The sequence below is a fragment of the Nuphar pumila genome, chromosome 4, assembly GCF_984573655.1.
Source record: "Nuphar pumila chromosome 4, dmNupPumi1.hap1.1, whole genome shotgun sequence".
NCBI classification, from domain to species: Eukaryota; Viridiplantae; Streptophyta; class Magnoliopsida; order Nymphaeales; family Nymphaeaceae; genus Nuphar; species Nuphar pumila.
The window spans coordinates 21,053,289-21,078,171 of NC_143252.1; the positions used below are offsets into that span (position 1 = coordinate 21,053,289).

General features: G+C 36.1%; 1 protein-coding gene across 1 annotated transcript; it reads left to right on the forward strand.

Moving 5' to 3' along the window:
* The first annotated feature begins 8,128 nt into the window (after positions 1–8,128).
* On the forward strand, positions 8,129–10,085 carry LOC149839597 (uncharacterized). The gene is made up of 3 exons (XM_090004181.1): positions 8,129–8,189; positions 8,288–8,641; positions 9,721–10,085. Exons 2-3 carry the CDS (start codon positions 8,306–8,308, stop codon positions 9,805–9,807), a joined length of 423 nt encoding a protein of 140 aa, XP_089860307.1. The 5' UTR covers positions 8,129–8,189; positions 8,288–8,305; the 3' UTR covers positions 9,808–10,085.
* The last annotated feature ends 14,798 nt before the right edge of the window (positions 10,086–24,883 follow it).

Consider the following 24,883-nt stretch of genomic DNA (forward strand, 5'->3'; position numbering starts at 1 on the left):
ACCTGAGCCATCAAAAATGTCTGTTTAAACTTTTCATCATCATCTTCTTCTTATTCCTTCTCTGTAAAACACTGCAAAACCCTCTCTCTCTCTCTAGAGAAGAAATCAAGGGAAGCAAAGAGCCGACAATCCGATGGTGATCGTCTTCCTCTTTCTACTAGTAGTGGCTGGAATGCTTCTCTCGTCTAGTGGGCAACCGACTACGGTGGCTCCTCCTTCACCTTCGAGGGACACCTACAACAAAATCTTCCTCCAGTACACCTACAACGGAGTACAGCCTCCACCTTCCCCATCATGAACCTCAAGACTGCCATCGGGCTGGCTGGCGACTACAGCCTGATCACGGCAAAGATCGTGCTCAAGGGGGCGGTGTTTGACATCACGATTTATGGCAAATCGAGTAGCGATTTACGAATCCGCGTTAGGGGGAGCCCCCGGACCCCCCTCCTGTTAGGGCAAAAACTCTGAATCAGGCTCTACAACTCATCAAGTTGAATGATGCTACCCACGCCTGAGGAAGCCCCCAGACCCCCCTCCTGTAAGGGCAAAAACTCTGAATCAGAGTCCAAAACTCATCAAGTTGAACGATGCTACAGTCAGTGTACAGGTCAGTCGGTGCTTGATGGAGCAATGTAGGATTGTCTGCTGGATGTGCACAGAAGTAGAAAGAGAATGGAGAGAGAGTGAGAGGGTTGATGTTCATGGCCTTCTCCAGGGGAGATTTCTTTCTCGGATAATCCTGCAGTGCAGGGACTGGGTCTTAAATAACCATCTTCGGGGTACTTAAGTCTTTACAACCACTCTTTTTTTAGAATCGTCATTTTTTTTTGGCACCAATGGAGGAAAGAGTACTTAAGTATTTACAATCGCATCAAACTCCAATGCTAAGTGATGCTGACAAACATGAGGATACGAGATGCACATGCTTAAATACGTGGTGCTCTTTGGGACCCCCGAACATGAGATGTAGCTACCTGCCCTGTTGGGGGGGGGGGGTGGAAGATATAACCTGCTTCGCCTTTAGGGGGAGAAATCATCTTGAAGAGTCAACCGCTGACGACACATCATGTATCGTTATGGAGCTGGTGATGACAATCTGAGTATTGTTAGAGAAACTGCCTTTGTGGTTAATAACAACACATCATGTGTCGTTAGCGAAGCTACTTTTATTACTGACGACACATCACTATGCTTGCCTTCTCAGTTGATGACACACTAGTCATTGTTGACGACAATCAATGTGTTGTTAGCATTTTTTCAGCTACTTTTAAAGGTAGAGACTCCCTGTTGTTCCCAGACTGTGAGAAAGCCTTGTTTTAATATGATTTTCTCATGTTTGTGCACGTTTTCTTTCCTTCAACCATGGTGATGATAAAAAAAGATATTGTTTTTCTGTGCTTTGACATCCGGGGGATAGTGCACGAGTATCACCGAATTGAAAAGGGTGATCTTGTGAGATGTGTTCTCTCTCTTTTTTGTTTGTTCCTTCTTATCCTTTTCCATTTTCATCCTTTTCTCTTCATGGCACAATAAGAAGAACATCATCCCCTCTAGTCCTCCTCTAGACTGGTTCGTCTTATGGCTTACTCATTCACACTACAAGAAAATTGTTAATTAGCGACAGAAATTAGCGACGGATTTTTTCCGTCGCTAATTAGCGACAGATTAGCTAGAGATAGAATCTGTCGCTAATTCGCGACGGATTAGCGAGAAAACAAATTTTATCGCTAATCTGTCGCTACTTAGCGACGGATTAGCGACTAAATTTTTTGTCGCTACTTTTTATTACAAGAACACCATTTTAGCGATGGATTTAGAGAGGGAACTCTGTCGTCGTTAATCCGTCGCTAATTAGCGACGGAGTAGCGACAGAATATATTCCGTCGCGGTTTTTGTATTTTGATTTAGCGACGGCTTAGCGACGGAATGTTTCCGTCGCTAAGCCGTCGCTAAATATCGCGTAAATCCCTAATCCCATCCCTCTTTCTCTTTTTCCTGTTTCGCTGTATTGCTCCCGCCCGCCGCCCTCTCCCTCCCGCCGCCCGTCAGCTCTCGCCACCGTCCGGCCGCCGCCGCCTCGCCGACGATCCTCGCTGCCGACCTCCCTGCTTGGCTAGCGGCTGCGCCAGAGACCCCGAGCACCGGCGACCCGCCGCCGACCTCTTCCTCCTCCCTGCTGTTCCTCCCTGTGGCTGCTGCCGGGAGGTGTTGTCTCCCCTTCGTCGGCGACTCGCAACCGGCGTCCTCAGCCGCCGACGACCGACGATCCTCCCTGCAGCCACCTCTTCGCCTCCGCTCTGAGTTCCGGCGACCCAGTGGCCCCCGAGCTTCGCTCCAGGTCTCCCCCTCTCTGTTGTCGACTGCGCCGGCCACCGACGACCTTGCCAGCCGCCGCTCCCCGTGCTTTCCGGCAGGGGGGGTCGACCCCCTGCCGGAAAGGCATGGGGGGTCGACCCCCTGCGTTTCCGGCAGGGGTGGTCGACCCCCTGCCGGAAAGGCATGGGGGGTCGACCCCCTGCCGAAAACGCAGGGGGTCGACCCCCCCTACCGTAAAGGCACGGCAGGGGGTCAACCCCCCATGCCGGAACTGCCTTTCCGGCAGGGGGTTTAACCCCCTTCCCTGCCGGAAAGGCAGGTGGTTTAACTGGCTAGGTTGAGATTTAAAATTCAAAAAAAAATTTAATTATAAAAAAAAAATTCAAATCGAAATCAACTGGCTAGGTTGAGATTTAATCAACTGTGGTTAGTTAGAGTATTTCATAAATTTTTATCAATTTGTTAGTTTGTTCTAGTTAGAGTAGTTCATAAATTTTTATCAATTTGTTAGTTTGTTAATGTCTACTGGTAGTTAGTTTTACTTCAATTTGTTTTCTTGAAATCTGGTTAGTTAGAGTATTTCAATCTATTAGTCTTTTATAATTATATTTTTCTTAGATAGATTGGTATTTAATGTTCTCACAATCAGTTAGTTAGATTAGAGCTATTTGAATTCTTTATGATAGTGGTGGTTAAACGGAGTTCACATCTTTTCTAGTAAACTAATTGATTGATTTACTATTCCTTTGCTAAGTAGTTCAGATTAGAAATTGTCTATGACTTTATGTTAGTCGACTGGTTCAACATGTTATAGCTGGTTTGTTAAATTAGCATCTTCTAGTTAGATTTGGCTTAACATATATACTATTTTTCTTTTCTCTTCTTTCAATTAGTTAGAGTTGTTTTAATTTGTTTTAATTTTTGTAGTTAGTGTTTCATCTTGTTTCATGATTAGTTAGTTTGTTACTTAATTTGTTTTGTTTTTGTGCAGATTTTTCAACGGAACCAACTCGTGCTCGACCACCTGTGGTAAGTAAATGACAAAAACAATGCAAATCGGGTAAATACCCGTGGTGAGTAAGTGATGCAAACGTATCACATGTTATTTAATTTATTGAATGCAGCACTTTATTGTTCACACACTCACTTAGTTGTTGATATCTAGGACTGCTTTGTTGGAGTTCGGAGATCATGCTGAGCATGATTTTAATGTAGAAATATGGAAGTGTTCTTATTTTTGGAGTACGGAGTCCATGCTAAGCATGGTAGTAGTTAGTGAGATATTGAAGTGTGTTTGCTGCAGGTACATGTTTGCCATTTATTTGATATGAATGATTATGATGTATTGCAATGTTTGATGTAATTGTATCCATGCTTGCATGTAGTTACTTTCAATTTGATTTTGACTTCCATGTGAAATTTTATAATAAAAGCATGCTTCAAATGATTGTATCATGTCATTAATAGTTTGCACATGAAAATATTAAGTTATCAATGCATGCATCAAAATTCTTGTTATTGTTTGACATAGTATATTGCATGATAAATTTGATATTTTCTTCATCGTAGCATTCTGATTGTTTTTTTCTTAATTCGTTAGGATACTATTCGTAACATCATACGACAGAATGACTGCAAACCGTGAATGGATGTACCGTAGGATAGTGGACAATGAGTTATCGCATGAATATATGGATGGTGTCGATAGTTTTATTGAATTTGCAACGGCGAGTGTCAGTACGGTAGATCCCACAGGTCGGATTAGGTGTCCCTGCAAGATTTGTAAGAATAATCGATTTGTAGAACCTCATGGCGTTAGACATCACCTATACAGGAAGGGTTTTGTGAGTGATTATCAGAACTGGACGTTTCATGGAGAAGAATTTAGAAACGATTTTGATGCACGGGTGAATGTGGTGCACGATAATCCATATACGAATTTGATATTTGATGCTGAAGGAACAGAACTGGGTTCTGCTATGAGTTCTAGTGATGTAAGAACTGCCGTAGATGAAGAATCACCAAACGATGTAGCTAGTAGATTTTATGATTTACTTAAAGATGCTGATGAGCCACTTTGGAACGGTTGTGAGAGTCACACTATCTTGTCTGCAGTTCTTCAACTAATGAATTTGAAGTCCGAGTATAATTTGAGTCAATCATGTTTTGACCGTTTGTGCATGATTGTGAAGAGTATGTTGTCTAAAGATGAGAAATTGCCACAAAATTTCTATCGTGCGAAAGTTATGGTCAACGCTCTAGGTATGAGTTACAAAAAGATTGATGCTTGTCCAAATCACTGCATGTTGTATTTCAAGGAGCAGGAAAACGACATATCATGCTCGTCATGTGGGCATCCTCGGTTCAAGCCAAAGACAAGAGGCAATGGTAGCACGAGATCAAAGGAAGTTTCATACAAGTCGCTCCGCTACTTTCCTATCACTCCTAGATTGCAGCGATTGTATATGTGTTCAATACAGTAATGAATATTAAAAGAAAAACGAAGGATAATCCGAAGGCCCGTATGGATTTAAAATTAATATGTAAAAGACCAGAATTGGAAATCAAAGAGTATAATGGCAAAGTACTGAAACCAAAGGCGAAGTACGTGCTCGGACCTGATCAAATAAAACATGTATGTCAATGGTTGAGACAACTGAGATTTCCAAATGGATATGTCTCTAACATTGCTCGGGCTGTGAAGATTGACGATGGACAGTTATATGGGTTGAAGAGCCATGATTGTCATATCTTTATGCAACGATTGATACCCCTAGCATTCCATGATATGTTAGACAAACCTATATGGGGGGTATTGTCTGAGTTGAGCGGATTTTTCAGAACATTGTGCGCATCGGAGGTCATTGTATCAGATGTAAAGAATCTCGAGGACTCTGTCATCACCACTGTTTGTCTGTTAGAAAAGATATTTACGCCAACATTTTTCGATGTTATGGAACATTTGATCATACATTTGCCATATGAACTAAGGGTTGGTGGCCCTGTGCAATATCGATGGATGTACCCATTTGAAAGGTATATGTTTTTTTATATTTGTCTCTTTAATGACAGATATTTAAAATTTGAAATGTATATTCTTGTCTGATGCATGTTCGACCTAAAAAAAAGGTTCGTAATAAAGCAAGAGTAGAAGGCTCTATTTGTGAGGCGTACACTTTAGAAGAGATTTCAAATTTCTCATCTATGTACTTCGAACCTCATATTTCAACACGTTACACATGCCCGCCCCGTAACGATGATGGAGAACAAGTAACTGTAGCTGACAAGCTGTCGATATTTCAACGACTTGGGCATGCATTTGGTAGTTGCCGATCAAGGCTATTGACAGATCGAGAGCAAGATGCAGCACACATCTATATTCTTTTTAATTGTTCAGCGATCGACCCATACATCGAGTAAGTATATGTATATGCAACTCAATTATAAATCCTTTTATGTTCTATATGTGGATACATGGCTCGGTAATATAAGTATTTGTGGTTTGCAGACGATTTGATCTGGAGTTGCAAAGCAAAGTTTCACATCTCACTAATGCAGAAGTACAAAAAGAACGTGAAACTAAGTTTGTGGAGTGGTTGAAACAGTTGGTAAATAAGCTAACATAAATTTTGTACTTATAAACAACACTAAGTTACTTAATTGATCGTGATCACAATAATTGTTTATGTCTGTGCGTAGGTTCGCCATGGTGATGTTAAAGATCAAGGAATATGTGATTTAGAAAATGGTCCGACCAAAGTTGTGCAATGCTACAACGGGTATATCGTAAATAGTTATCGATTCCATACAAAAGACTACGGTATAAACAAATCAACGATAAATAGTGGCGTGTGTGTCAAGGGTAGCAGCTACGGTGAAAATGAACATGATTACTACGGTGTTATAGAGGAAATAATGAAGTTGACTTACTTAGGCATGAATAACAGGGTTACGGTATTCAAGTGTCATTGGTTTGATCCAACTGCAACAAGACTCGACAAAGCTTCAGGCATTGTGGAGGTGAATCATAAATCCAGGTTTGGAACATATGAACCATTCATATTAGCCTCGCAAGCTCAACAAGTTTATTATACTTCATATCCGAGTATAAAAAAGTCAGATAGAAATGAATGGTGGGCAGTTTGCAAGGTGAAATCCAAACTATACCCCGAGTATGATCAGTTACAGGAAGATGAGTTAGCTGAAGACAGTGATTACTATCAATCAGATGATGTCTGTGACTTCGCTTATGGTCATGATGTTGCGCATGATATGCATGTCATATCTCCATTGGCTGATGAAACATTTATAGAGGAATGTGATCCAAATGATGTACCAAGTGGATGGGCAAACAATGAAGAAGAAGAAGAAGAAGAAGAAGAAGAAGAAGAAGAAGAAAGTCAAACTAGTGATGAGGAAGAATTCTCAAGCTAGTTAGCAAAATCTTATACTACAAACCTCTATTTAAATGCATTGTAATACTTGATGTGAGTTGTATTGCAATACTTGGTGTGAATGATTAAAATTTTTATTTCAATGTATTGTAATACTTGATACGAATGATTCGAATGCATTGTAATACTTGATGTGAATGATTTCAATTATCTGAATGTATTATAATTTATGCAATTAACGAATGATTTGAATTAATGCAATACTTGATGTCAATGATTTGAATTATTTGAATGCATTGCAATGCTTGATGTGAATGACTTGAATGCATTGTAATACTTGATGTGAATTATTTGAATGTATTGTATGACATATGTTATTTGTTAGAATATGGTTCGTGGAGGTTATAGTGGTCGCTCATCCAGTAGTAGCCAGGCTCAACCTTCATCTTCACGGGCTCCTGTGATAGGTATATCATATAACTAATTAGATGCTTGATTAGTTCAAATGCACATTCTGAGAATTTCTAATGTATTTTTTTACAGATGATGTTGCGCCTGTACACGACCCACCTACACCAGTTGATCGCACAAGTCAACAACCAACACAGGAAACAGGGTCTTCTCAGGCTGGCACAAGAAGACTCATTCGAATAGTGTATATCGATAATCGACCGTAAGTATTTTGTTTTCAATTATTGCATATCTTTTAAATATTTTATATTGATATTTACTGTGTAACAATTCATGTGCAGCACGAGGTTTGAGCCACAAGAAGTAGTACGGGAGATTAGGAATTCACTTCTTCAACATCTACCAGGACCAGTTGCTCAATGGAAAGAGTACCCAAAGGAGGTGTTAGACAGATTGTGGTCCTCATTCATGGTATACAGTTGTTCCTCATAGTTAATGTGTTTCATATTTAATTTATTTAAGCAATGTCTACTAATTTTTTGAAAATATTTGTAGGCTTCGAATCGCTTTGCAACTACGGTGGAAGAAAATGATGCAAGGAAGGTGTGGCAGAAGGTGACTGCCAATCGATTTGCAGACATGCTGCACACTATGAAGACTGCAGTAAAAAAAGCATCTGGCGTAGTAGATGATCCATTACTGTGGAAGGGCCATGGTCCTATTACTATCAGGAGAGATTACTGGGATGAAATGTGCGATATGTGGGCGGGAGATGCATTTAAAAATCGCTCTGCGAAGGCTTCACAAAATCGATCGAAGATGCCCGAAGCCCATCTACACACAGGTGGATCTAAGACATTTGGGAGCCACCTAAAGAAAATGGTAACTCATCAATATATAATATTAATTTTATAAGTATTGTTGCAAATTTGTGTACTAAATCTTTTGTCATTTAACTTCGCAGGAAGCAGAAAAGGAGGCAGTGTACCATATAAGGATGTGTTTGTAGAAACACATAAACGGAAGACCACGGGAGTCTTCGTATCAGAGAAGGCGAGAACGACAACGGTATGTATTAATTCTATTAATAATCATTGCAATATATATGCAAGTCATTATAATGTTATCATTAATTATTAATGAATACTTTAAACATTATTTTGTAGGAGGCATATGAGCAACAGATGGTAGAGCGATATGGCGAAGACGCTACTCAGCATCCATCATTTGATCCTACAGCATGGGTGACTGCAGCAGGTGAACCCAAAAAAGGTCGCGTGTTCGGGTTTGGGAGTAATATGAACACTTCACCAGTTATTGGTTCTTCCAGTTACGGCTCACCGACTTCTTGCGCCGACATAAGCTCCAAGCAGCCGACTATTCTTTCCGGTGATGATGTACGCGAGATCATTAATGAATCACTGAATAACTACTTCCAATACACCGTCGCCCCCTTTCTCCGAAATGAGATCAAGGCCGTTGTTCAGGATAGGGGATCTTCGATTCCAGGTCCCTCTCAGGTATAATCACATATATAGTTTTTTTGACTGTCTTAAAGCACATCTGAGCATGGTAGAATCACATATAGAGTTTTTCTAGATGCCTTAGAACACATATGAACATGCTATAATCACATATTCAATTTTTTTACTGCCTTAGCACACATATGAGCATGATAGAATCACATATAAAGTTGCTTTGCCTGCCTTAGAGCACATATGAGCATGCTATATTCATATATTCAATTTTTTTACTGCCTTAGCACACATACGAGCATGATCGAATCACATATATAGTTTTTTGTCTGCCTTAAAGCACATCTGAGCATGGTAGAATCACATATAGAGTTTTTTTATATGCCTTAGAACACATATGAACATGCTATAATCACATATTCAATTTTTTGACTGCCTTAGCACACATATGAGCATGATAGAATCACATATATATATATTTAACTTTTTGTCTGTCTTAGAGCACATATGAGCATGATAGAATCACATATAAAGTTTTTTTGATTGCATTAGAACACATAAGCATGCTATAATCACATATTCAGTTTTTTTACTGCCTAAGAACACATATGAGCATATTATAATCACATATTCTGTTTTTTGACTGCCTTAGCACACATATGAGCATGCTATAATAACATATAGAGTTTTTTAACTGCCTTAGAACACATATGAACATGTTATATATCATTTATGATAGAATCACATATAAATTTTTTGGCTTTGCCTGCCTTAGAGCACATATGAGCATGCTATATTCACATATTCAATTTTTTTACTGCCTTAGCACACATACGAGCATGATCGAATCACATATATAGTTTTTTGCCTGCCTTAAAGCACATCTGAGCATGGTAGAATCACATATAGAGTTTTTTTATATGCCTTAGAACACATATGAACATGCTATAATCACATATTCAATTTTTTGACTGCCTTAGCACACATATGAGCATGATAGAATCACATATAGAGTTTTTTTATTGCCTTAGATCACACATGAGCACATGATAGAATCACATATAGTGTGTAATTTATTTCATTATATTTTGTTTATCAATACTGATTGTTCTTTTCTTGTGTAGGCTGCTAGCGATAATCAGGGTAGTGGAGCTGAAGGGACAGATAAAGACAATGAACAAGAAGACGCACAAAATCTTGGCGATGATTAGAGGACTGTGTTGAAGAAGTTCTATTTTTTTTATTTTTCCTAATTGTAATTGTTGAATTGTAAATAATTAAACTTCTTAGTTTTAAGGTGGAACGATTAATTATTATAGATACTTGTTATATGAATTTTTTTGTGTGGTTTGTTTTTTATTTACAGGAAATATAAATTGTACAGGAAATATAAATTGTACAGTTCTCGGTAATTAATTTTTAAATAAAATTTTTTTGATTTTTTTTCGTTTTTGCGACGGATTAGCGACGGATGATTCCGTCGCTATTCATATTAATCTAGCGACGGCTTAGCGACGGAATTAAATCCGTCGCCACGCCTGGTCGCCGTTTAGTACCGACGGATTGGCGACGGAATATAGCGCTCGTTATTCCGTCGCAATTAGCGACGGACTTGGCGACGAAATTATTCCGTCGCCAGTTAGAGTCGAAATATTCGCGACGTAAGCATACTGTCGCCGCGTTGTCGCTCATCCGTCGCTAACATGGTTAGCGACGGAATGTGGTCGTCGCTAATCTACTGCTTTGTTGTAGTGTCAGAAGTTCATCATAAGGAGTATTTAGTTGAGTATCTTCTTGCCTGAGATGTCCGTCTGTGTGATTTCATGATTAACAACCGGTTAATCACTACTCTTGTGGAGCAATGGAATCCTTATACCAACACTTTCTGGCTTTCGATGGGAGAGATGACAATAACCTTAGATGAATGCATTGAGATCCTGAGACTCTTATCTCTGTCATAAAATGCATTTGTTTAGAATCAATTATTTCTTAACCACAAACCTTATGATGAACAAACTACCTTACAAAACCTTACTAGCGGGTCACAATGGACAAAGATAACCCATCATGAGGTTCCTTGGTTCTAAGAGCTATGTGGGAGGCCTGCCACAGTGTTGCAAGTAGCCACAACTTGTTCAAGCAATCCCTGACATGTTTGAATAGATGCTTTATCATTCTGGGGGAGACCCATGAACTGATGGATCTCCGTCATATCCACCTTCTAAAGCATTGGTTCCATGATGGGAAGCATCCTTCCCTTTGCATGGTGGATTTGGCTTGTCTTTACTGCGTCTTGAGTTCCTTTGCTTACTGCCGGGATAAATGTTTCTTGGGTAAAAAAGTTTTGCTCAAAATCTGGTTTTATGAACATATTTTTGATTTTTTATTGCCACAAGTGTTTCTTATGTTGTCTCTACGACATAGGTACAGTGTCTGTTTGGGGGCTAAAAATCATCAATCTTTAAAGGCTTGCCGAATATTATATTGCAGGAGGATTTGGAAGATGATTCGATCACTTGGGATATCATGCCTATTGAAATTTACAGGAAACCCAAGTTTACAAAACCATATTCTCGGATGGTTCTATGGCTGGATGACCCTTTCTACAAAGTTCCATATCGCTCAGACAGATAGTTTTTGCAAATTTATGTAGGAAATCAACATTGACTCCGTTGAGTGGAATACCTGGCTGAAGGTGGTGTCCTATTCCTGGATCATACTACTCCTTTTCTGGCTTGTGATGGTCTGCACATCACTCCAGATTACTATAACTAGTGGGAGAATGTCCGCTGGTTTTTATTCTTCCTATTCCCCTGGGAGAGCTCTTCATTTGGTATCCATGAATGCATGAACAAAATATCTTTTTATTTTTATTTTTGAATAAATGTAAATTTATGGATGATTGAATGCAAGAATCGATAAAAATGCATGTAAATGCATGAGAATTCATCTGAATGATAAAAATGCTAACGATAAAAATGCATGTAAATGCATGATAAAAAAGCAATAAAATGCTAACGACAAACCCATTGTCATCAGTAGACCAGGCAAGAACTGGATTATATGACTTGAGCTCTTGATGACACTTAATGCAAAGGCTAATGACTCTAAAAATCTGGATGACACTCAGGCCAACTCGAATTGTTGTCAGCGCTGGGAGAGTTAAAAACCCTCTCACGGCTTGTTTTTATGCCATTTTTCAAAATTTTCTTGAATCTTTCCAAGTTTTTTGAGAGATTCGGATGAGCACTGACATCCAAAAGCGGACAAACATCCAATTTAAAGGTGTGAGTGGCATCATCGTCCGAAAATCACTCAAAAATGGGGTAAGCATTTTTTTCAGAAAAACCCTCTTTTCTTCAAATCTTAATCAAATCAGTTAAGAAGGTTTTTAGGGCAAAAACATCCACTAGGGAACCATTCTCCCCATGTGAATCAACCAAAAATTTGCAGAAATTGAAGGGTGACCCTTCGCTTCCTAGAAAAATGCCCTGAATCAATTTTGTGCAAAATAGATGCAAAAACTTAATATTTAGGTCTCAAATCGGTAGAAAATAAGTTTATAAATTATTTAGGCATGTCTTAAAACCCAAAACGTAGAGTTTTGTGGAAAAAATCTAGCAAAAAAGGGAATCGAGATGGAGGTGAGGACATCAGTGCCAAGGGGACATCAGGATTATTGGTGAGACATATTACCCAGATCCGGCAATGCATTTGCTCCCTGACTTAGGTAGTTCAATTCAAACATTTCGTTCCTTCCATAAGCTGCACATGAATTTTTTCCTGACTATGGTTACCACATTTCTGGCCTAACGCTCATGGGAGATGTGAGTTGTTGAACTCTGACTATTCTTTTCTGCAATTAGTTTCACTTACTCTGAGCTGATGGGTTATTCATCGAGGCCTCGACGTTCCTGTGCTGAGGATGTAAAGGAGGAGGGGCCAACCTGACAATGTCTACGCATTGAGTCTGCATAAGATCCTCAACCTTTTTTAGGCCTTGAGGTACTTTGCTCTGTCTTTCATACTTTGTTACTGTTTCTCTTTTCTACTAAATCTAAGGTCACTTGTTGATCTGTTGTCTTCTCAGGAGGAGGAGTAGAAGGACGTAGTGACTAAGATGAGAGTTTTCCTTGAGTAGCTATGATCCACTTTAGAGGTGACTTAGAGGGCTCGCGATGCTACCTTCGTAGAGGGCCATGTGACAACTCAGGCGAAGCTTGTGCGAATTCGAGCCGAGGTCACATTCGAGGTACCATCTCTTTCCTCTTTCTTTTCTTTTGTTGTTTTTCTCTTGCTAGGAATATAGGTCTTTAGCACTTAGGATAGTGATATAGAAATTACATCTTGTCTATGCTTATAGACCCACTTTATTTTTAAAGAAAATTTTAAACAAACAAATTATTTTTAAAGACATTGACACTGTTTTTTTGAGAATGCAGAAGGGGAAGCATGTGGAGTATTGCGAGAAGTTGAGGCCATCACTCAAGGAGTTGGCATACAATGAGGAATTGCATGCCAAGATGAAGATGTAGTTGTCAATTCTCCACGAGAAGATGGAGCTCATTGGTGTTCGAACTTCGACACCAGGAGTTAACTTGTCCGGGGGTAAGGTCATTGACACCTGAGAGGAGCGATGCAGATAAGCCAGAGGTGTCATTTTGACCAGAGACACTTCAACTCGAGGTTTCTCTTGGAGGGCACTGAGCGGGGATGCTGAAGATGGCTAGGGAGGATCATAGAGACAAAATGTTCCTTAGACTTGCCTTTTTTCCTTTTCTCTCTCTCTCTCATGAAAATGGACAGAGCATGACTTTTTTATGACTTTAATGATGTACATTTATAATTCTTGATATGCTATGCTATGCTTTTTTACCATCTCCTTATAAATGCATGAATGCCAACTTTGTAATGCCCTAATTTTTGAAACCCAAATTTTAGGATTTTTTTTTATAAATCCCTTTACACAATTTTCAAGAACATAGCGGAAACTCTTTTTAAGTTTGGTTTAATCTTTGGGAGGGTTATAGTTTCCAACACACACATGTAAGACTAGAATAACATAATCAAACTATCATTTGAATTGCAATAAATCGAATTCTAGTCTTCCAAATATCAGAGTTTATAGGAATAAATAAAATAATAGAGTAAATAAAATAATCTAGTACATCCAACAACCTAAAGGAGTGCAACCCTCTTGGCGCCATCCCGAGCCTCCTGTCATTGCCCTCATACTTATTCATTACTTGAAATATTAAAAGTAGGGTTATTAGCCATAACCCCAGTAGGAAAGCACCTTACACATAGGTATGGAAAGAACACAAATACATAAAGAATACATCTTTTCCAAAGCAAACAATTTATAGCATGTCATAGCATATAAGCCTAACAAAATTCATGATCACAACAATAATAATTTAATCATGCAGGATTACACAATAATTCATTTTTACCATCAAGTAACAAACCTGCATTATATTCTTAGTAATCAAGATCATAGTAAAACAAATCCATATATGTCAACATATGCATGAACTGAAAATTATACATGACATGCATATAATTTTATGCCAACATTCAATGAATCATTTAACCACTTGTGAACATAATCTAATGCATTGTTTCTCTTTCCTTTCCTGAAGGATACACACTCAAGACCTAATCCTGACTCAATAATCAGATGACGGTTTATTATGCTATGTATTTTAATTAACTCATCGATTCGAAGAGCTAGACCAAACATCCACTAAAGCAGTCTTTAATCGAGAGAGACTTAACAGTGATCTAGAAAATCAATTCCTACTTTGCAGAGCCTGACTGCCTACCTAGGATAAATTGGCAGGCCCAACCCCCTACACCGATGACTGGAGGCCCAAGAGGTGTCTTTGCTCTCAAAACATGTTAGTCGACGTGTGTACCTACTACCCTCTCCAAAGTAGGTCACTGAAACAAATGAGCTATTAGGTGTTATTTATATTGGGTTCAACTACAACACTGGGTGCACTCAGCACCAGACTCAACAACCCCAAGCTCCATTATGGGCAGCTCAATTCTTTGCTTTACAAGGCAAAAACTCACACCCTCTACAGTCATTGAGGTGTCCTAACATAGCTTATTTGAACCCAGATCAAGGCATGTGCTCTCTTTTAAGAAGCACCCAAGAGTCCAGTTAAAGTGTTTGTCTATAAGCATGTTCATTATAATCGAACTAGGTACTCACAAGTACCTTATTGGTTTCATTGAACCTGACTCACATTTGAGCCCCATGTATGCAGGACTCACATGACTTATAACATATCACATGCCACATGCCACACTCCATGATGCATGAGACTCATTTTGATTTAGCATGAATCATGAATTTCATAAAATAACACATGCATGCTTATGCATACTACATGGTCCAACCATCATGCTTAACTCTCATGTTTTAACATGAAGTCTCATATGCTATCATGCACACATAATCAACATGCTTTCATACATCATAATTATGAAACATCACATATCAACATATACATGATTAACATCTCATATCATAAGCAAGCATATGATTTTAGCAAAATAAACTCACAAGTCAGGAGATTATCCAAAAGTCAAGAATTGTATAAAGTTAGAATTTGTATGTTGTTCATGGGTCTGTCAGATCATCAAACCGAACATATATGTTTCCATAAAAATTCATAATCGTACCAGAATATATTGGGTTTCAAATTCAAGCGATAGATCTCATAAAAACAATTTGTTTGCCCGTAGAAATTCATGGATGAGAGACTATTTTTCTGTTTTGACAAAACCTGTCAGAATCTTGCTTCACAAAAAAGTAGTCACCAAACCCAATCTGAGAGGGGTTTTATCCTCTAATTTTTTTTGGTGATATTCATACTTGTTATCTTTCAAAATCATCTAAGTTTACAAAAAACTTCTATCATATGAATTTTTTAGATTTTCTAGACATGGAATAAATTTGTAGGAACATGATTTATACTGTAAACACATGCAAGAAAACAAATATACATCCGATTATACTGTAAACAAAGATATAACAATCTAAAATTATGTAGGAACACGAAACTATGCGTTTCGCATTGCCTGATTTTCTAGTTTAGCTGTTCGGGCATAGATTTATCAAAAATGATTTGTAAATATGTTTTAAAGTATAATATTGAATTAAAAATACTTTTAAAACCTTTTTTAAACCTATTCCAGATATGATTCTCCATTGATCAGCCCTTAAAATTAGCAAGATGCACGATTTATGCGTTTGCATCCAATCTATGCTACGAGTAGGATGAATCCTACCTGAAACATGTTTTTGAATGTACCAACACCTCCATGTCCCATCCTAGCATCTTGAAGCAGCTTTAACGGCTGTTGAAAAAACTCTAAGGAAGAAGAAGAAGACAAAAGAAGTGTAGAAGAATTGAGAGAGAGAAGGAGAACTAACCTTGTTAATCCTCCTCATGAGGGCTTCTATTTATAGATGGGCTTAGAGAAGAGTCTCATCTCTAATATAAGAGGTTAATATCTATTAATATTTTTTATTAATAAAATAAAAAATTTTATGAGTTCAAATTCATAAAATTTTGAAATTAATTAAGCTAAAGAAGAAAGGTGGAGACTTCTTACCCCGACTTAGGCTCTAGTGACATGATAATCTTTCGAGAGGCCTACAGACCTAAAGATTCAATAGAATTTGATGTTTAAATGTTTGATTCAATAGCCATTTAATCATACATGCATGGATATGCAATAAAATTTAGTCGATGCTGAAAAACGTTTATTTTTGACCTATAATTAGGCTTAAACTTCAGTCGATGATAAAATGCTCAAATCAATACTAATTTGGGCGTGTAGATAGTCGATTTTAATGCCCTCAAAATGATGAACATGTAGGTCAACTTTGATTTAATAGGCGAGCCATCGATCGATCAAAATTTCTGTCAAAACAATAATGACATTGTCTGGAGCATCCCACCCTATGGGTCCAACCCAATGAGATTGAATCCAAATATCCTGAGTTATATCCAACTCAATTCATACCTAATTAGATCTAAATGTCATGGATTATATCCAACATAATTGGGTTAGATCCAAATACCATTAGTTAAATTCACTACCTAATTTAAGATCAAAATTCATATTTGACCCGAATGCTTGGATTTAGGTACAAGTTCAATATCCATAATCTAAATATATACAAATCATTTACTTTCTTGTTTAGTCCACATATTAATAATAGATGTAGGTATCTATCAAAGACTTATTTCATTTTTTTATTATGAAATACATAAGCAAAATATTGCTTTATATACTACTCAACATAATAGCATTGTTGAATCATAAGAATAGAACTCTTATAGATACTGTGAAGGCAATGCTCATTGCTTTTGAATTTTGAATATAACTTGCAGGGTAAGTATTACTTATAACATTAATTTAAGGTATCTATTTCAAGTATAATAGTGTAACTTACAAACTATTAAAGGTTAAGACTTAATTTAAATTATTTAAATGTTAAATTAATAGGACATGAAAATAATGACACATTAATTCAATCTTATTATATTGAGAAAATAGAATTATTCTAGTGTGAATATAGTCATCCCTCAAAATTATAGTGTTAACTTATTTATAAATACTAAAGCAGCATTTTCCAACTACAGTGGCAGTCAAGGCCAAGCATGTCCTATAATATAGGATAAGTAGATACACTAATAATAAAGTACCCAAATATTATAATGCTATTTACCAAGTCCTAAAACATTTAAGATGGTCTCTATATTATGAGAAATTATATAAAAAACAACCCATTATATTAGAATACTATAATGATCCAAACTAAAATTCTAATTCAATAAATCTTACCTACGAGTGAATAACTTTTTACTTTTGAACCTTGAAGTAATTGTTTATTAACTAAAATATAAACACCTATTCTCAAATGAAAAAAAAAAACTGGTAAAACTTCTACTACTGCAAAAGCTGAATGATTTTAAAAATCTTCTTACTAAGATCTTATTAAGAGATAAGTACATACACTTTATAGCTACACATTGTAATTGTCAAGAAACTGTCATAAAACAGGGAGTAATGGTAGAAAAATCTAGAGATATAAGTTTAAAGTACAACTATATGAACAATTTACTTGAGTAATTTCTTTGTCTTTAAAAAAAATTAAATTAAATTTGGTAGATTCGTTTACAAATTACTTTTTAAGAATATGATTTAAAAAGCATATTAAGTAGAATGGATCAAGGCCTATTAGAATAATTATCCATCATGAAAACCTAATCACTTGACGTGAGTCATCACCAAGTTTAGTAGTTCACTGTAAAGAATGGCATTGGAGCAATTGAATGAAGACATATATAAATATAAAAATGAAAGCATATTTCATTTATAATGCTTAAACATTCAAAAGTTGTGCCTTATAAGTTATGTTTTGCTTAGTTCCTAAAGAAATCTATGTACCTTAAGGTGAAGTATTTCAAGCAAGCTCTTCACCTTTAACAGATTCACCTATATAAGCATCAATACTTGCATTGACTTCTAGGTGACTTGTTTTTAGAGGATCCATGAATTTAGAATACTACATAGGACCTCTATATGCAACTTTAATTTACTATAAACACATTATGGTAATCTAAAGTGAGTGTGATTGAATTTGGAAGCGATTAGAGTCTTTAGTTTGAATGGTAATCATTATGATCTCAAACTAACTATGACCAAGTAGTTTTGAAATGAAGGTTCAAATTCCAACGATGCATTCATTTATGCAGTAGATCATTACTAATAATCTTTTTTACTTTAAATCGTTTATTTTATATAAGAGATTGTAGTGCACTTGTCTCAAATTATAGAAAAAAATAAGAAATAAGTTCCCTTGAAACCCATTTCTCTAAGTTTTCAAATAAAATGTTTTGGCAGAACATCAATCTTTTTAACGAATGGTTTAGTCCTGCATTGGAGGATAAATACAAATTTTAGATGCTGTATATGTTAGACTTTGGGTAATGGGTAAACCCTTTGGGTGGATGAGGCTTCTCAGCTTAAACTTGATGGCTTTGTTTTGACTATTATGGATTTGGATTTAAGTAAGACAGTCGCTCAAAAGACCAGTCCACCGTCACAGACCTCTTTCAGACACACCAGAATGACTTTGATTTTGGTTTTGGATTTGGACTTGGACTTGGACTTGGACTAAGACTTGAAATCTGAACATGGTCATTTTTTACTGGAGTAAACTATGCCCATAATTGTTTAATAGTGTACAATCTTAGCTTTAAAACTTTAACCATTACCGTTCTGGTAGATCATTGACCATTAATTCATTTCAAACCAATTGTTCAATCTGCGTGACCATTAACCGCACCCAGACCAGTTTTGACCTGTTTGACCTAACTGTTTGAGCTTTGGTTCACAACCACTTGGCTTATATTGGTAAGACCCAAATCCTCTCCTTATTCATCTAATGACTTATCATCTCTCTCTCTCTCTCTCTCTCCACATACTGACGAAGGTGAACATATCAAGCGTTTGGTTCCAGCTAGTGTAACTTGTGGATTATGCATTGAGAATTAGAAAAGACTTGATCATATATCCAGTGACAAATCTTGCGAGATTTATGAAAATCTCATGAAAATATCTCAAGAAATTACTTGAAAGTTAAAAATGGTAATTTCTCGTGATATTTTCAATTTCTCATGAGTTTTTCATCAAAAACACAAATATTGTGTTTTAAACACGATATTTGTGTTTTTATTAGCTATTTATCATGAAAAAATCATGTGGTTTTATTTTTAAATATTTTTATTTATATTTCCTTATATAAATAAATTTATTTTTATTTCTAAAAATGCAAGCTTTTCAAAAAAAAAAGTTCAATTTCTCATGAGTTTTTGGCTGCCGGTATTACCGTTTTTAACTTTTGTCACTATGCGTATATCAAAAGTGAAGTTGTGCTTAAAGCTCACATCACTATACAACATGTTTCTTAGTAGCACAACCTTCATTTAAAACAAATTGCTTCTAATTAATAATTATATTTCAAAAAGGTTCAGACTTAAAATCTATAACATTTAAGGAACTAATCGCTAGATATGGGTGATGCAAAAAGTGAAAACAACAACATAGTAAATAACATTTACTTTGCGTTTTGCCTACTCACAATTAGGGGTGTCAACGGGTTCGGTTTGGTTCAGACCCAGGTGGAATCAGACTTAGACCAGATTTTTGGGTATGGTATCAGGTCCAAACCTGAGTCTAATCGGGTCTACTATAAGAAAAACCATACCCAGATCAGATAAGAACTGCATGAACCAAACCCGGACCATACTCGGTAAAACTATATTTTTTATTATTTTTACATTGAAAATTTGTGGGTCTTAAGGGTCTGGTATAAAATTTTGCAAACTATACCCGGCTCCATATATTAATTAGACCGTTGAGTCTGGACTTGGGTCTTCTTATTTATCACTATACCCGAACCTTGTAGGGTTTGATTTGGGTCAGGTTCGGGTAAACCAGGCCCATTGACACCCTTACTCACAATCTTTTTTATTTTGTTTTTTTATGGATAACCTAGAAAAATTACCTCACTCGTCGAGTTCATTACGTAAAATCGCCCATCATAGTGTACCTAGCTTCGATGTCTTCGCAAATGATTTGCACTGACTATTTCAAACTAGAGACGTCCCATCAATTTTGTGACGTTCACGAGTCGTCAACTTGGTGACGTTCACGAGTTGCTTCTACCACATGGGGAGCCCTCATGGTAGTTCTTTTCCTAGGAATTATTGACTGTCCTATAGCCTCATTTTCTTGTAGTTCCTTTTTTCAATCAAACAAGAACCAAAATGTATGAATTATTGAACAATCTCTGAGATTATGATCACATTTTTGGCAAGTCAATGCTACAATAATATGCCTAAAAGTAAGAATACTTTTTAACAATGAAAATAGTCGTTAGATGGAAGCCAATTTGCCATTGTTCTTGCACTAAGTATTTGGGAAAAAGAGGAAGAGCAATATCCCCCTTCCTCCTTTTGAAGCTAAATTAAGTTATGAAAATGAAAAATGGTCATATTGTGCGACAAATTTGATGTATTTTATAAAATACCTTATAATTTGCCAAAATTTGCCTGATGACCAATTTCATAATTTTTTGACTTTTTTAGAACATTTTACCCTTAGCACTCACAGAACTTTCTAATTTTTTGCGCATTACATTGCAACACTCTCGATCTCGCTAAACCTCACAAAAAATAAAATTAGCATGATATTTTTGTAGAAATCATGTATTTTACATAAATAGTACGAAAATTGGGACACTTGCAAAAATTCCTTGAGAATTTTATCAAGAGTTTCATGTTGGTGGTTACGAAAGTCTACCTGTCGATGCATAATTCATCTTTTGCAAAATTTATAAACTTTCGCATGCAAAATTCTGTTTTAGTGTGTGAATTTATGTGTACATATAGGCGATTAGAATGCAAATTTTGTCAAGAGTTTCACGTTGGTTATTGCAAAAGTCTATTTTCGATGCAGAATTCATAAATTTTTGCATGTTGTCGACTTTAAACGATGCGATATTCTATTTTAGTATGCGAATTTACTTGTATATATATAAGCGATTAAAGTATGAATTTCGTCAAGAGTTTCACATTGGTAGTTGTGAAAGGCTGCCTTTCAACGTGAAATTCATAAAAATGCAGAATTCACAAACTTTCTCATGCTATCGACTTTAAGCGATGTGAGATTTTGTTTTAGCGTGTGAATTTACCTATATATATAGGCACTTGTATTTATTTTCTTCTTTTTCTCATTTGTATGTGGAAAGAGAAGTAACCATTTTCCGTTTAGAACCATAACTCTTTTTCCTATACCCTTGCGGCAATTTTTGTGAAAGTTTTTTTGCTTCATTCCGTCTCATTGACTTTCTTGGTTAGTTTTTTTGCTTCATTCTAATTATTATCATTGTTTTTGAACTTTTTTCTTTTTCTGTAGATATGAGTAGTTAATAGATTTGGTTGGGTTGATTGTGCACAAGCATTTAATTGGGATACAAAGGTTATTATGAGTGATTGTTGTTAACTGAATGATATGTTGTGTGGTTGGTGTAAGCAGTTATAATGACTTCTGAAAATGTATAGATATTTTATTGTAGCACTGATCAACCTATTTGGAGATCTATATTGGTCTCTAAAAACAACACCTATAAGAAATTTATAACATTGATGTTTTATAAAACTTGATTTACAGAAGAGTTAATGATCATCCGGTATAAGTGTTCTCCAAAATTAGATGGCCAACATATATGGATATAGGTTTTAAAAGATGATGATGTTGAATCAATATTATATAGAGTTGATGTTTACTTAGTTGCTAGTAAAACTAGTGGAGGTGATCGAGAAACCATTGTTAGCGAAGTTAAACAAGAAGTTGTTACTTGCAAAGTTACACAAGAAGCAGTCGGAAGTGATGTATAGGAAGCAACTATTGAATGGAACACTGAAAATCGTGTGAATAATATGTATCTATCTCAGGCACATTTATGTAATGAGTTCAGTTCTCTAGAAAACATCCCACGGTCCCAAATAGTTAACGATCAGAGGATCACTGCTGAGGATGTGGAACCATGTGGGGGTCCATTTGGGCTAGTAGTGATAATGACCATAATGGAGAATCAGATGATATCGATGATAATTACTATACCATATCAACTGAGCATAAATTAGAAACGATAAGAAATGACCAAGACAATGATGATATGGGTCAAATAATGGTAGGTGAGAACAATGTACGAATGACATTTGAAAAGTCAAACCCTTGGTTCTCATTCAATGGTTTCTCATTCAATGAAGAGCAATTGAAAATCATTGAAACGAAGGCATCTGATTTGTATGATGAGTTGCACAATAAAAAACTTAATGATTGTAAACAATTTCAGTGGCTAACAACAGACTTAAACACTAGAGAAATTGCTTACAGTAAAATGTTTAATGATCTTAACCATTGTCGTAATTTTTAGAGAGATTATGTGACCAAGAATAACTATAAAGCAAAATTCATAAAGAGCTGCAATAACAGAGTCATTGTTGTATGCACGAAAAAGAACTCACAAACTATGGTTGATTGTTCCTGAAAGATCCACTGTACAATGATGTGCAAAACATTGTTCTTTCTAGTGATGAAGTATGAAATGAAGCATACATGTGGTGGAGCAATGGACAATCTCATAGTAGAAAAAGTATCTTCTAAGTGGATTTCACGTGTTATTCATGGACGCTTACAGGATAACTTGAAGATTCCAAGAAAAATCATGAATGACATAAGTCATGATCAAGTTGTTGAGATTAGTTACAAACAAGAATGGTGTGGATGGAAATTGACTAGGGAGGTGATATATGGTTTATTCAAAGAACCTTTCAATATGCTTCCTGCATATTGTGATTATTTGATGACAACTAACTGAGGATCGCTAGGCCTCATCAAGATTGATCAAAAAGATCAATTTCAGTACATGTTCTTATCTTTTCGTTCATGCATAGATGGTTTTTGAAAGGATGTCTTCCAGTTCATATGATAGACAACACATTCCTAAAAGAAAAATACATAGGTATATTGTTGTCAGCCCATGGTATTGATCCTAGAGGTGAAATATTTCTTGTAGCATTTGCAATTGTAGATAAGGAGTCATGGGCATAGTTTTTGAGGCTTTTAAAGGCAGAATTCTTATGCTTCGACGATGATAAATACAAAGATAAAGTAGAGTTAACAGTTGTCTCAAATAGACACAAGGGCTACAATATGATGTCTACCACAATGGTCTAGATGTCATGTTGAATTTTTCATGAAGCACTTGACAAAGAACTTTTTTAAGAAATTTGGTTCACCACTCATTAGACTCTGGTAGAGCGTAGCTCGAGCAATCATGAGACAACAATGTAATTATTTTATGAAAAAGATCTAGGAGCAAGATGAAGCTGCATATAAGTATGGGACTGAAAAAGTGCTACTGAAATATCAAACTAACAATCACTTTCCAGTAAGAAGGTATAAGTGCTTAACCTCTAATATAGTAGAGAGCTTTAATTCGTAGATTCTCTCCATACATGACAAGCTCCTAATGCCTCTTATTGAGAGACTTTATTTCATGCTTATGAAACTTTATGAGAAAAGAAAGATTAGTGGACAAAAAATGTAAGGCATTATTGTGCCTAAGGTAAAAGAGAAGTTAGATGAACTTAAGAGAAAAGCATAATGTGTAAGTAGTGCATTGCCTCCTACGTTGGTATGAAACTTGCAGCCGATCTCACGACTACAATGTTGATCTTGAGAAACAAACATGATTTTGTCAAGAGTGACTGGTTAGCAAAATTATATGTTTACATGTAATCTCATTTGTACGAGGGCAAGCTACCAGAGGATTACTGGAACAAGCTCTTCACAATTGAATCATATCAAACTGCATATAGAATATATCCATTATTTCCAATGGTGGATAATATCTCACATGTTGCTCTTCTGACCCTTATTCTTATGTATCCACCAAAAGTGGGACGTAAACAAGTGCGGCTTAAGGTTAAAAGATGATGAACAAAATACAAGGATGTAGTTTCATACAAGTGCAGTGTATGTATTGAAGACACTCATAAAAGTATGCATGAGTATTCTTTGTTTGAGAAAGTATTTAGCTTGTAGTTTTTAGTGAATTGCTTATTTGTAATTTATATAATGTTTTTCAATGAACTGCTTCAATGCCTTATGTTTACTGGGTATCACATATTGTTTGGTTGTTTGTTTGTATGTGAACTCATTTACACTTATTTCAATGATGTAACACTTAGAAAGATTCATAAAGAGACTAAAAAAATATCATATAAAACAAATGCAAGTAGGACTCAGACTGTCAAAGATCATTATTATACCTCATATATTCTATTTTGATAATAAAAATATGAATATAATTTTGACAGAATGAACAAAAACTTTGATGTCATTTAGATGTAAAGTTCATTTATGGTTGTATTTAAAAATTTGATTGTAATTTTGCATGTAAGGTTGACAAAATTTATAGTTGTTCTATTATGTTTGGATGAATTTTAGTTGTAAATTTTAGAAATTTTATTTGTATGTATTGTTAAATTGTTAAATAGGCAGATTTGTTCTGTAATAGCAAAATTTAAAGCAAAAATATCACATATTTGATAAAAATTTGTATATTTTGAAAGAAAATAGCATATATACATGTGAATTGCCATCCTTTTGTATGCATACATGCAA

Bases quoted from the DNA above. Each gene is read 5' to 3' on its own strand.
- LOC149839597 (XM_090004181.1), top strand. From the start codon at position 8,306: ATGGTAGAGCGATATGGCGAAGACGCTACTCAGCATCCATCATTTGAT. The intron at 8,642-9,720 runs GTATAATCACAT...TTTCTTGTGTAG, and splicing joins CGATTCCAGGTCCCTCTCAG to GCTGCTAGCGATAATCAGGG.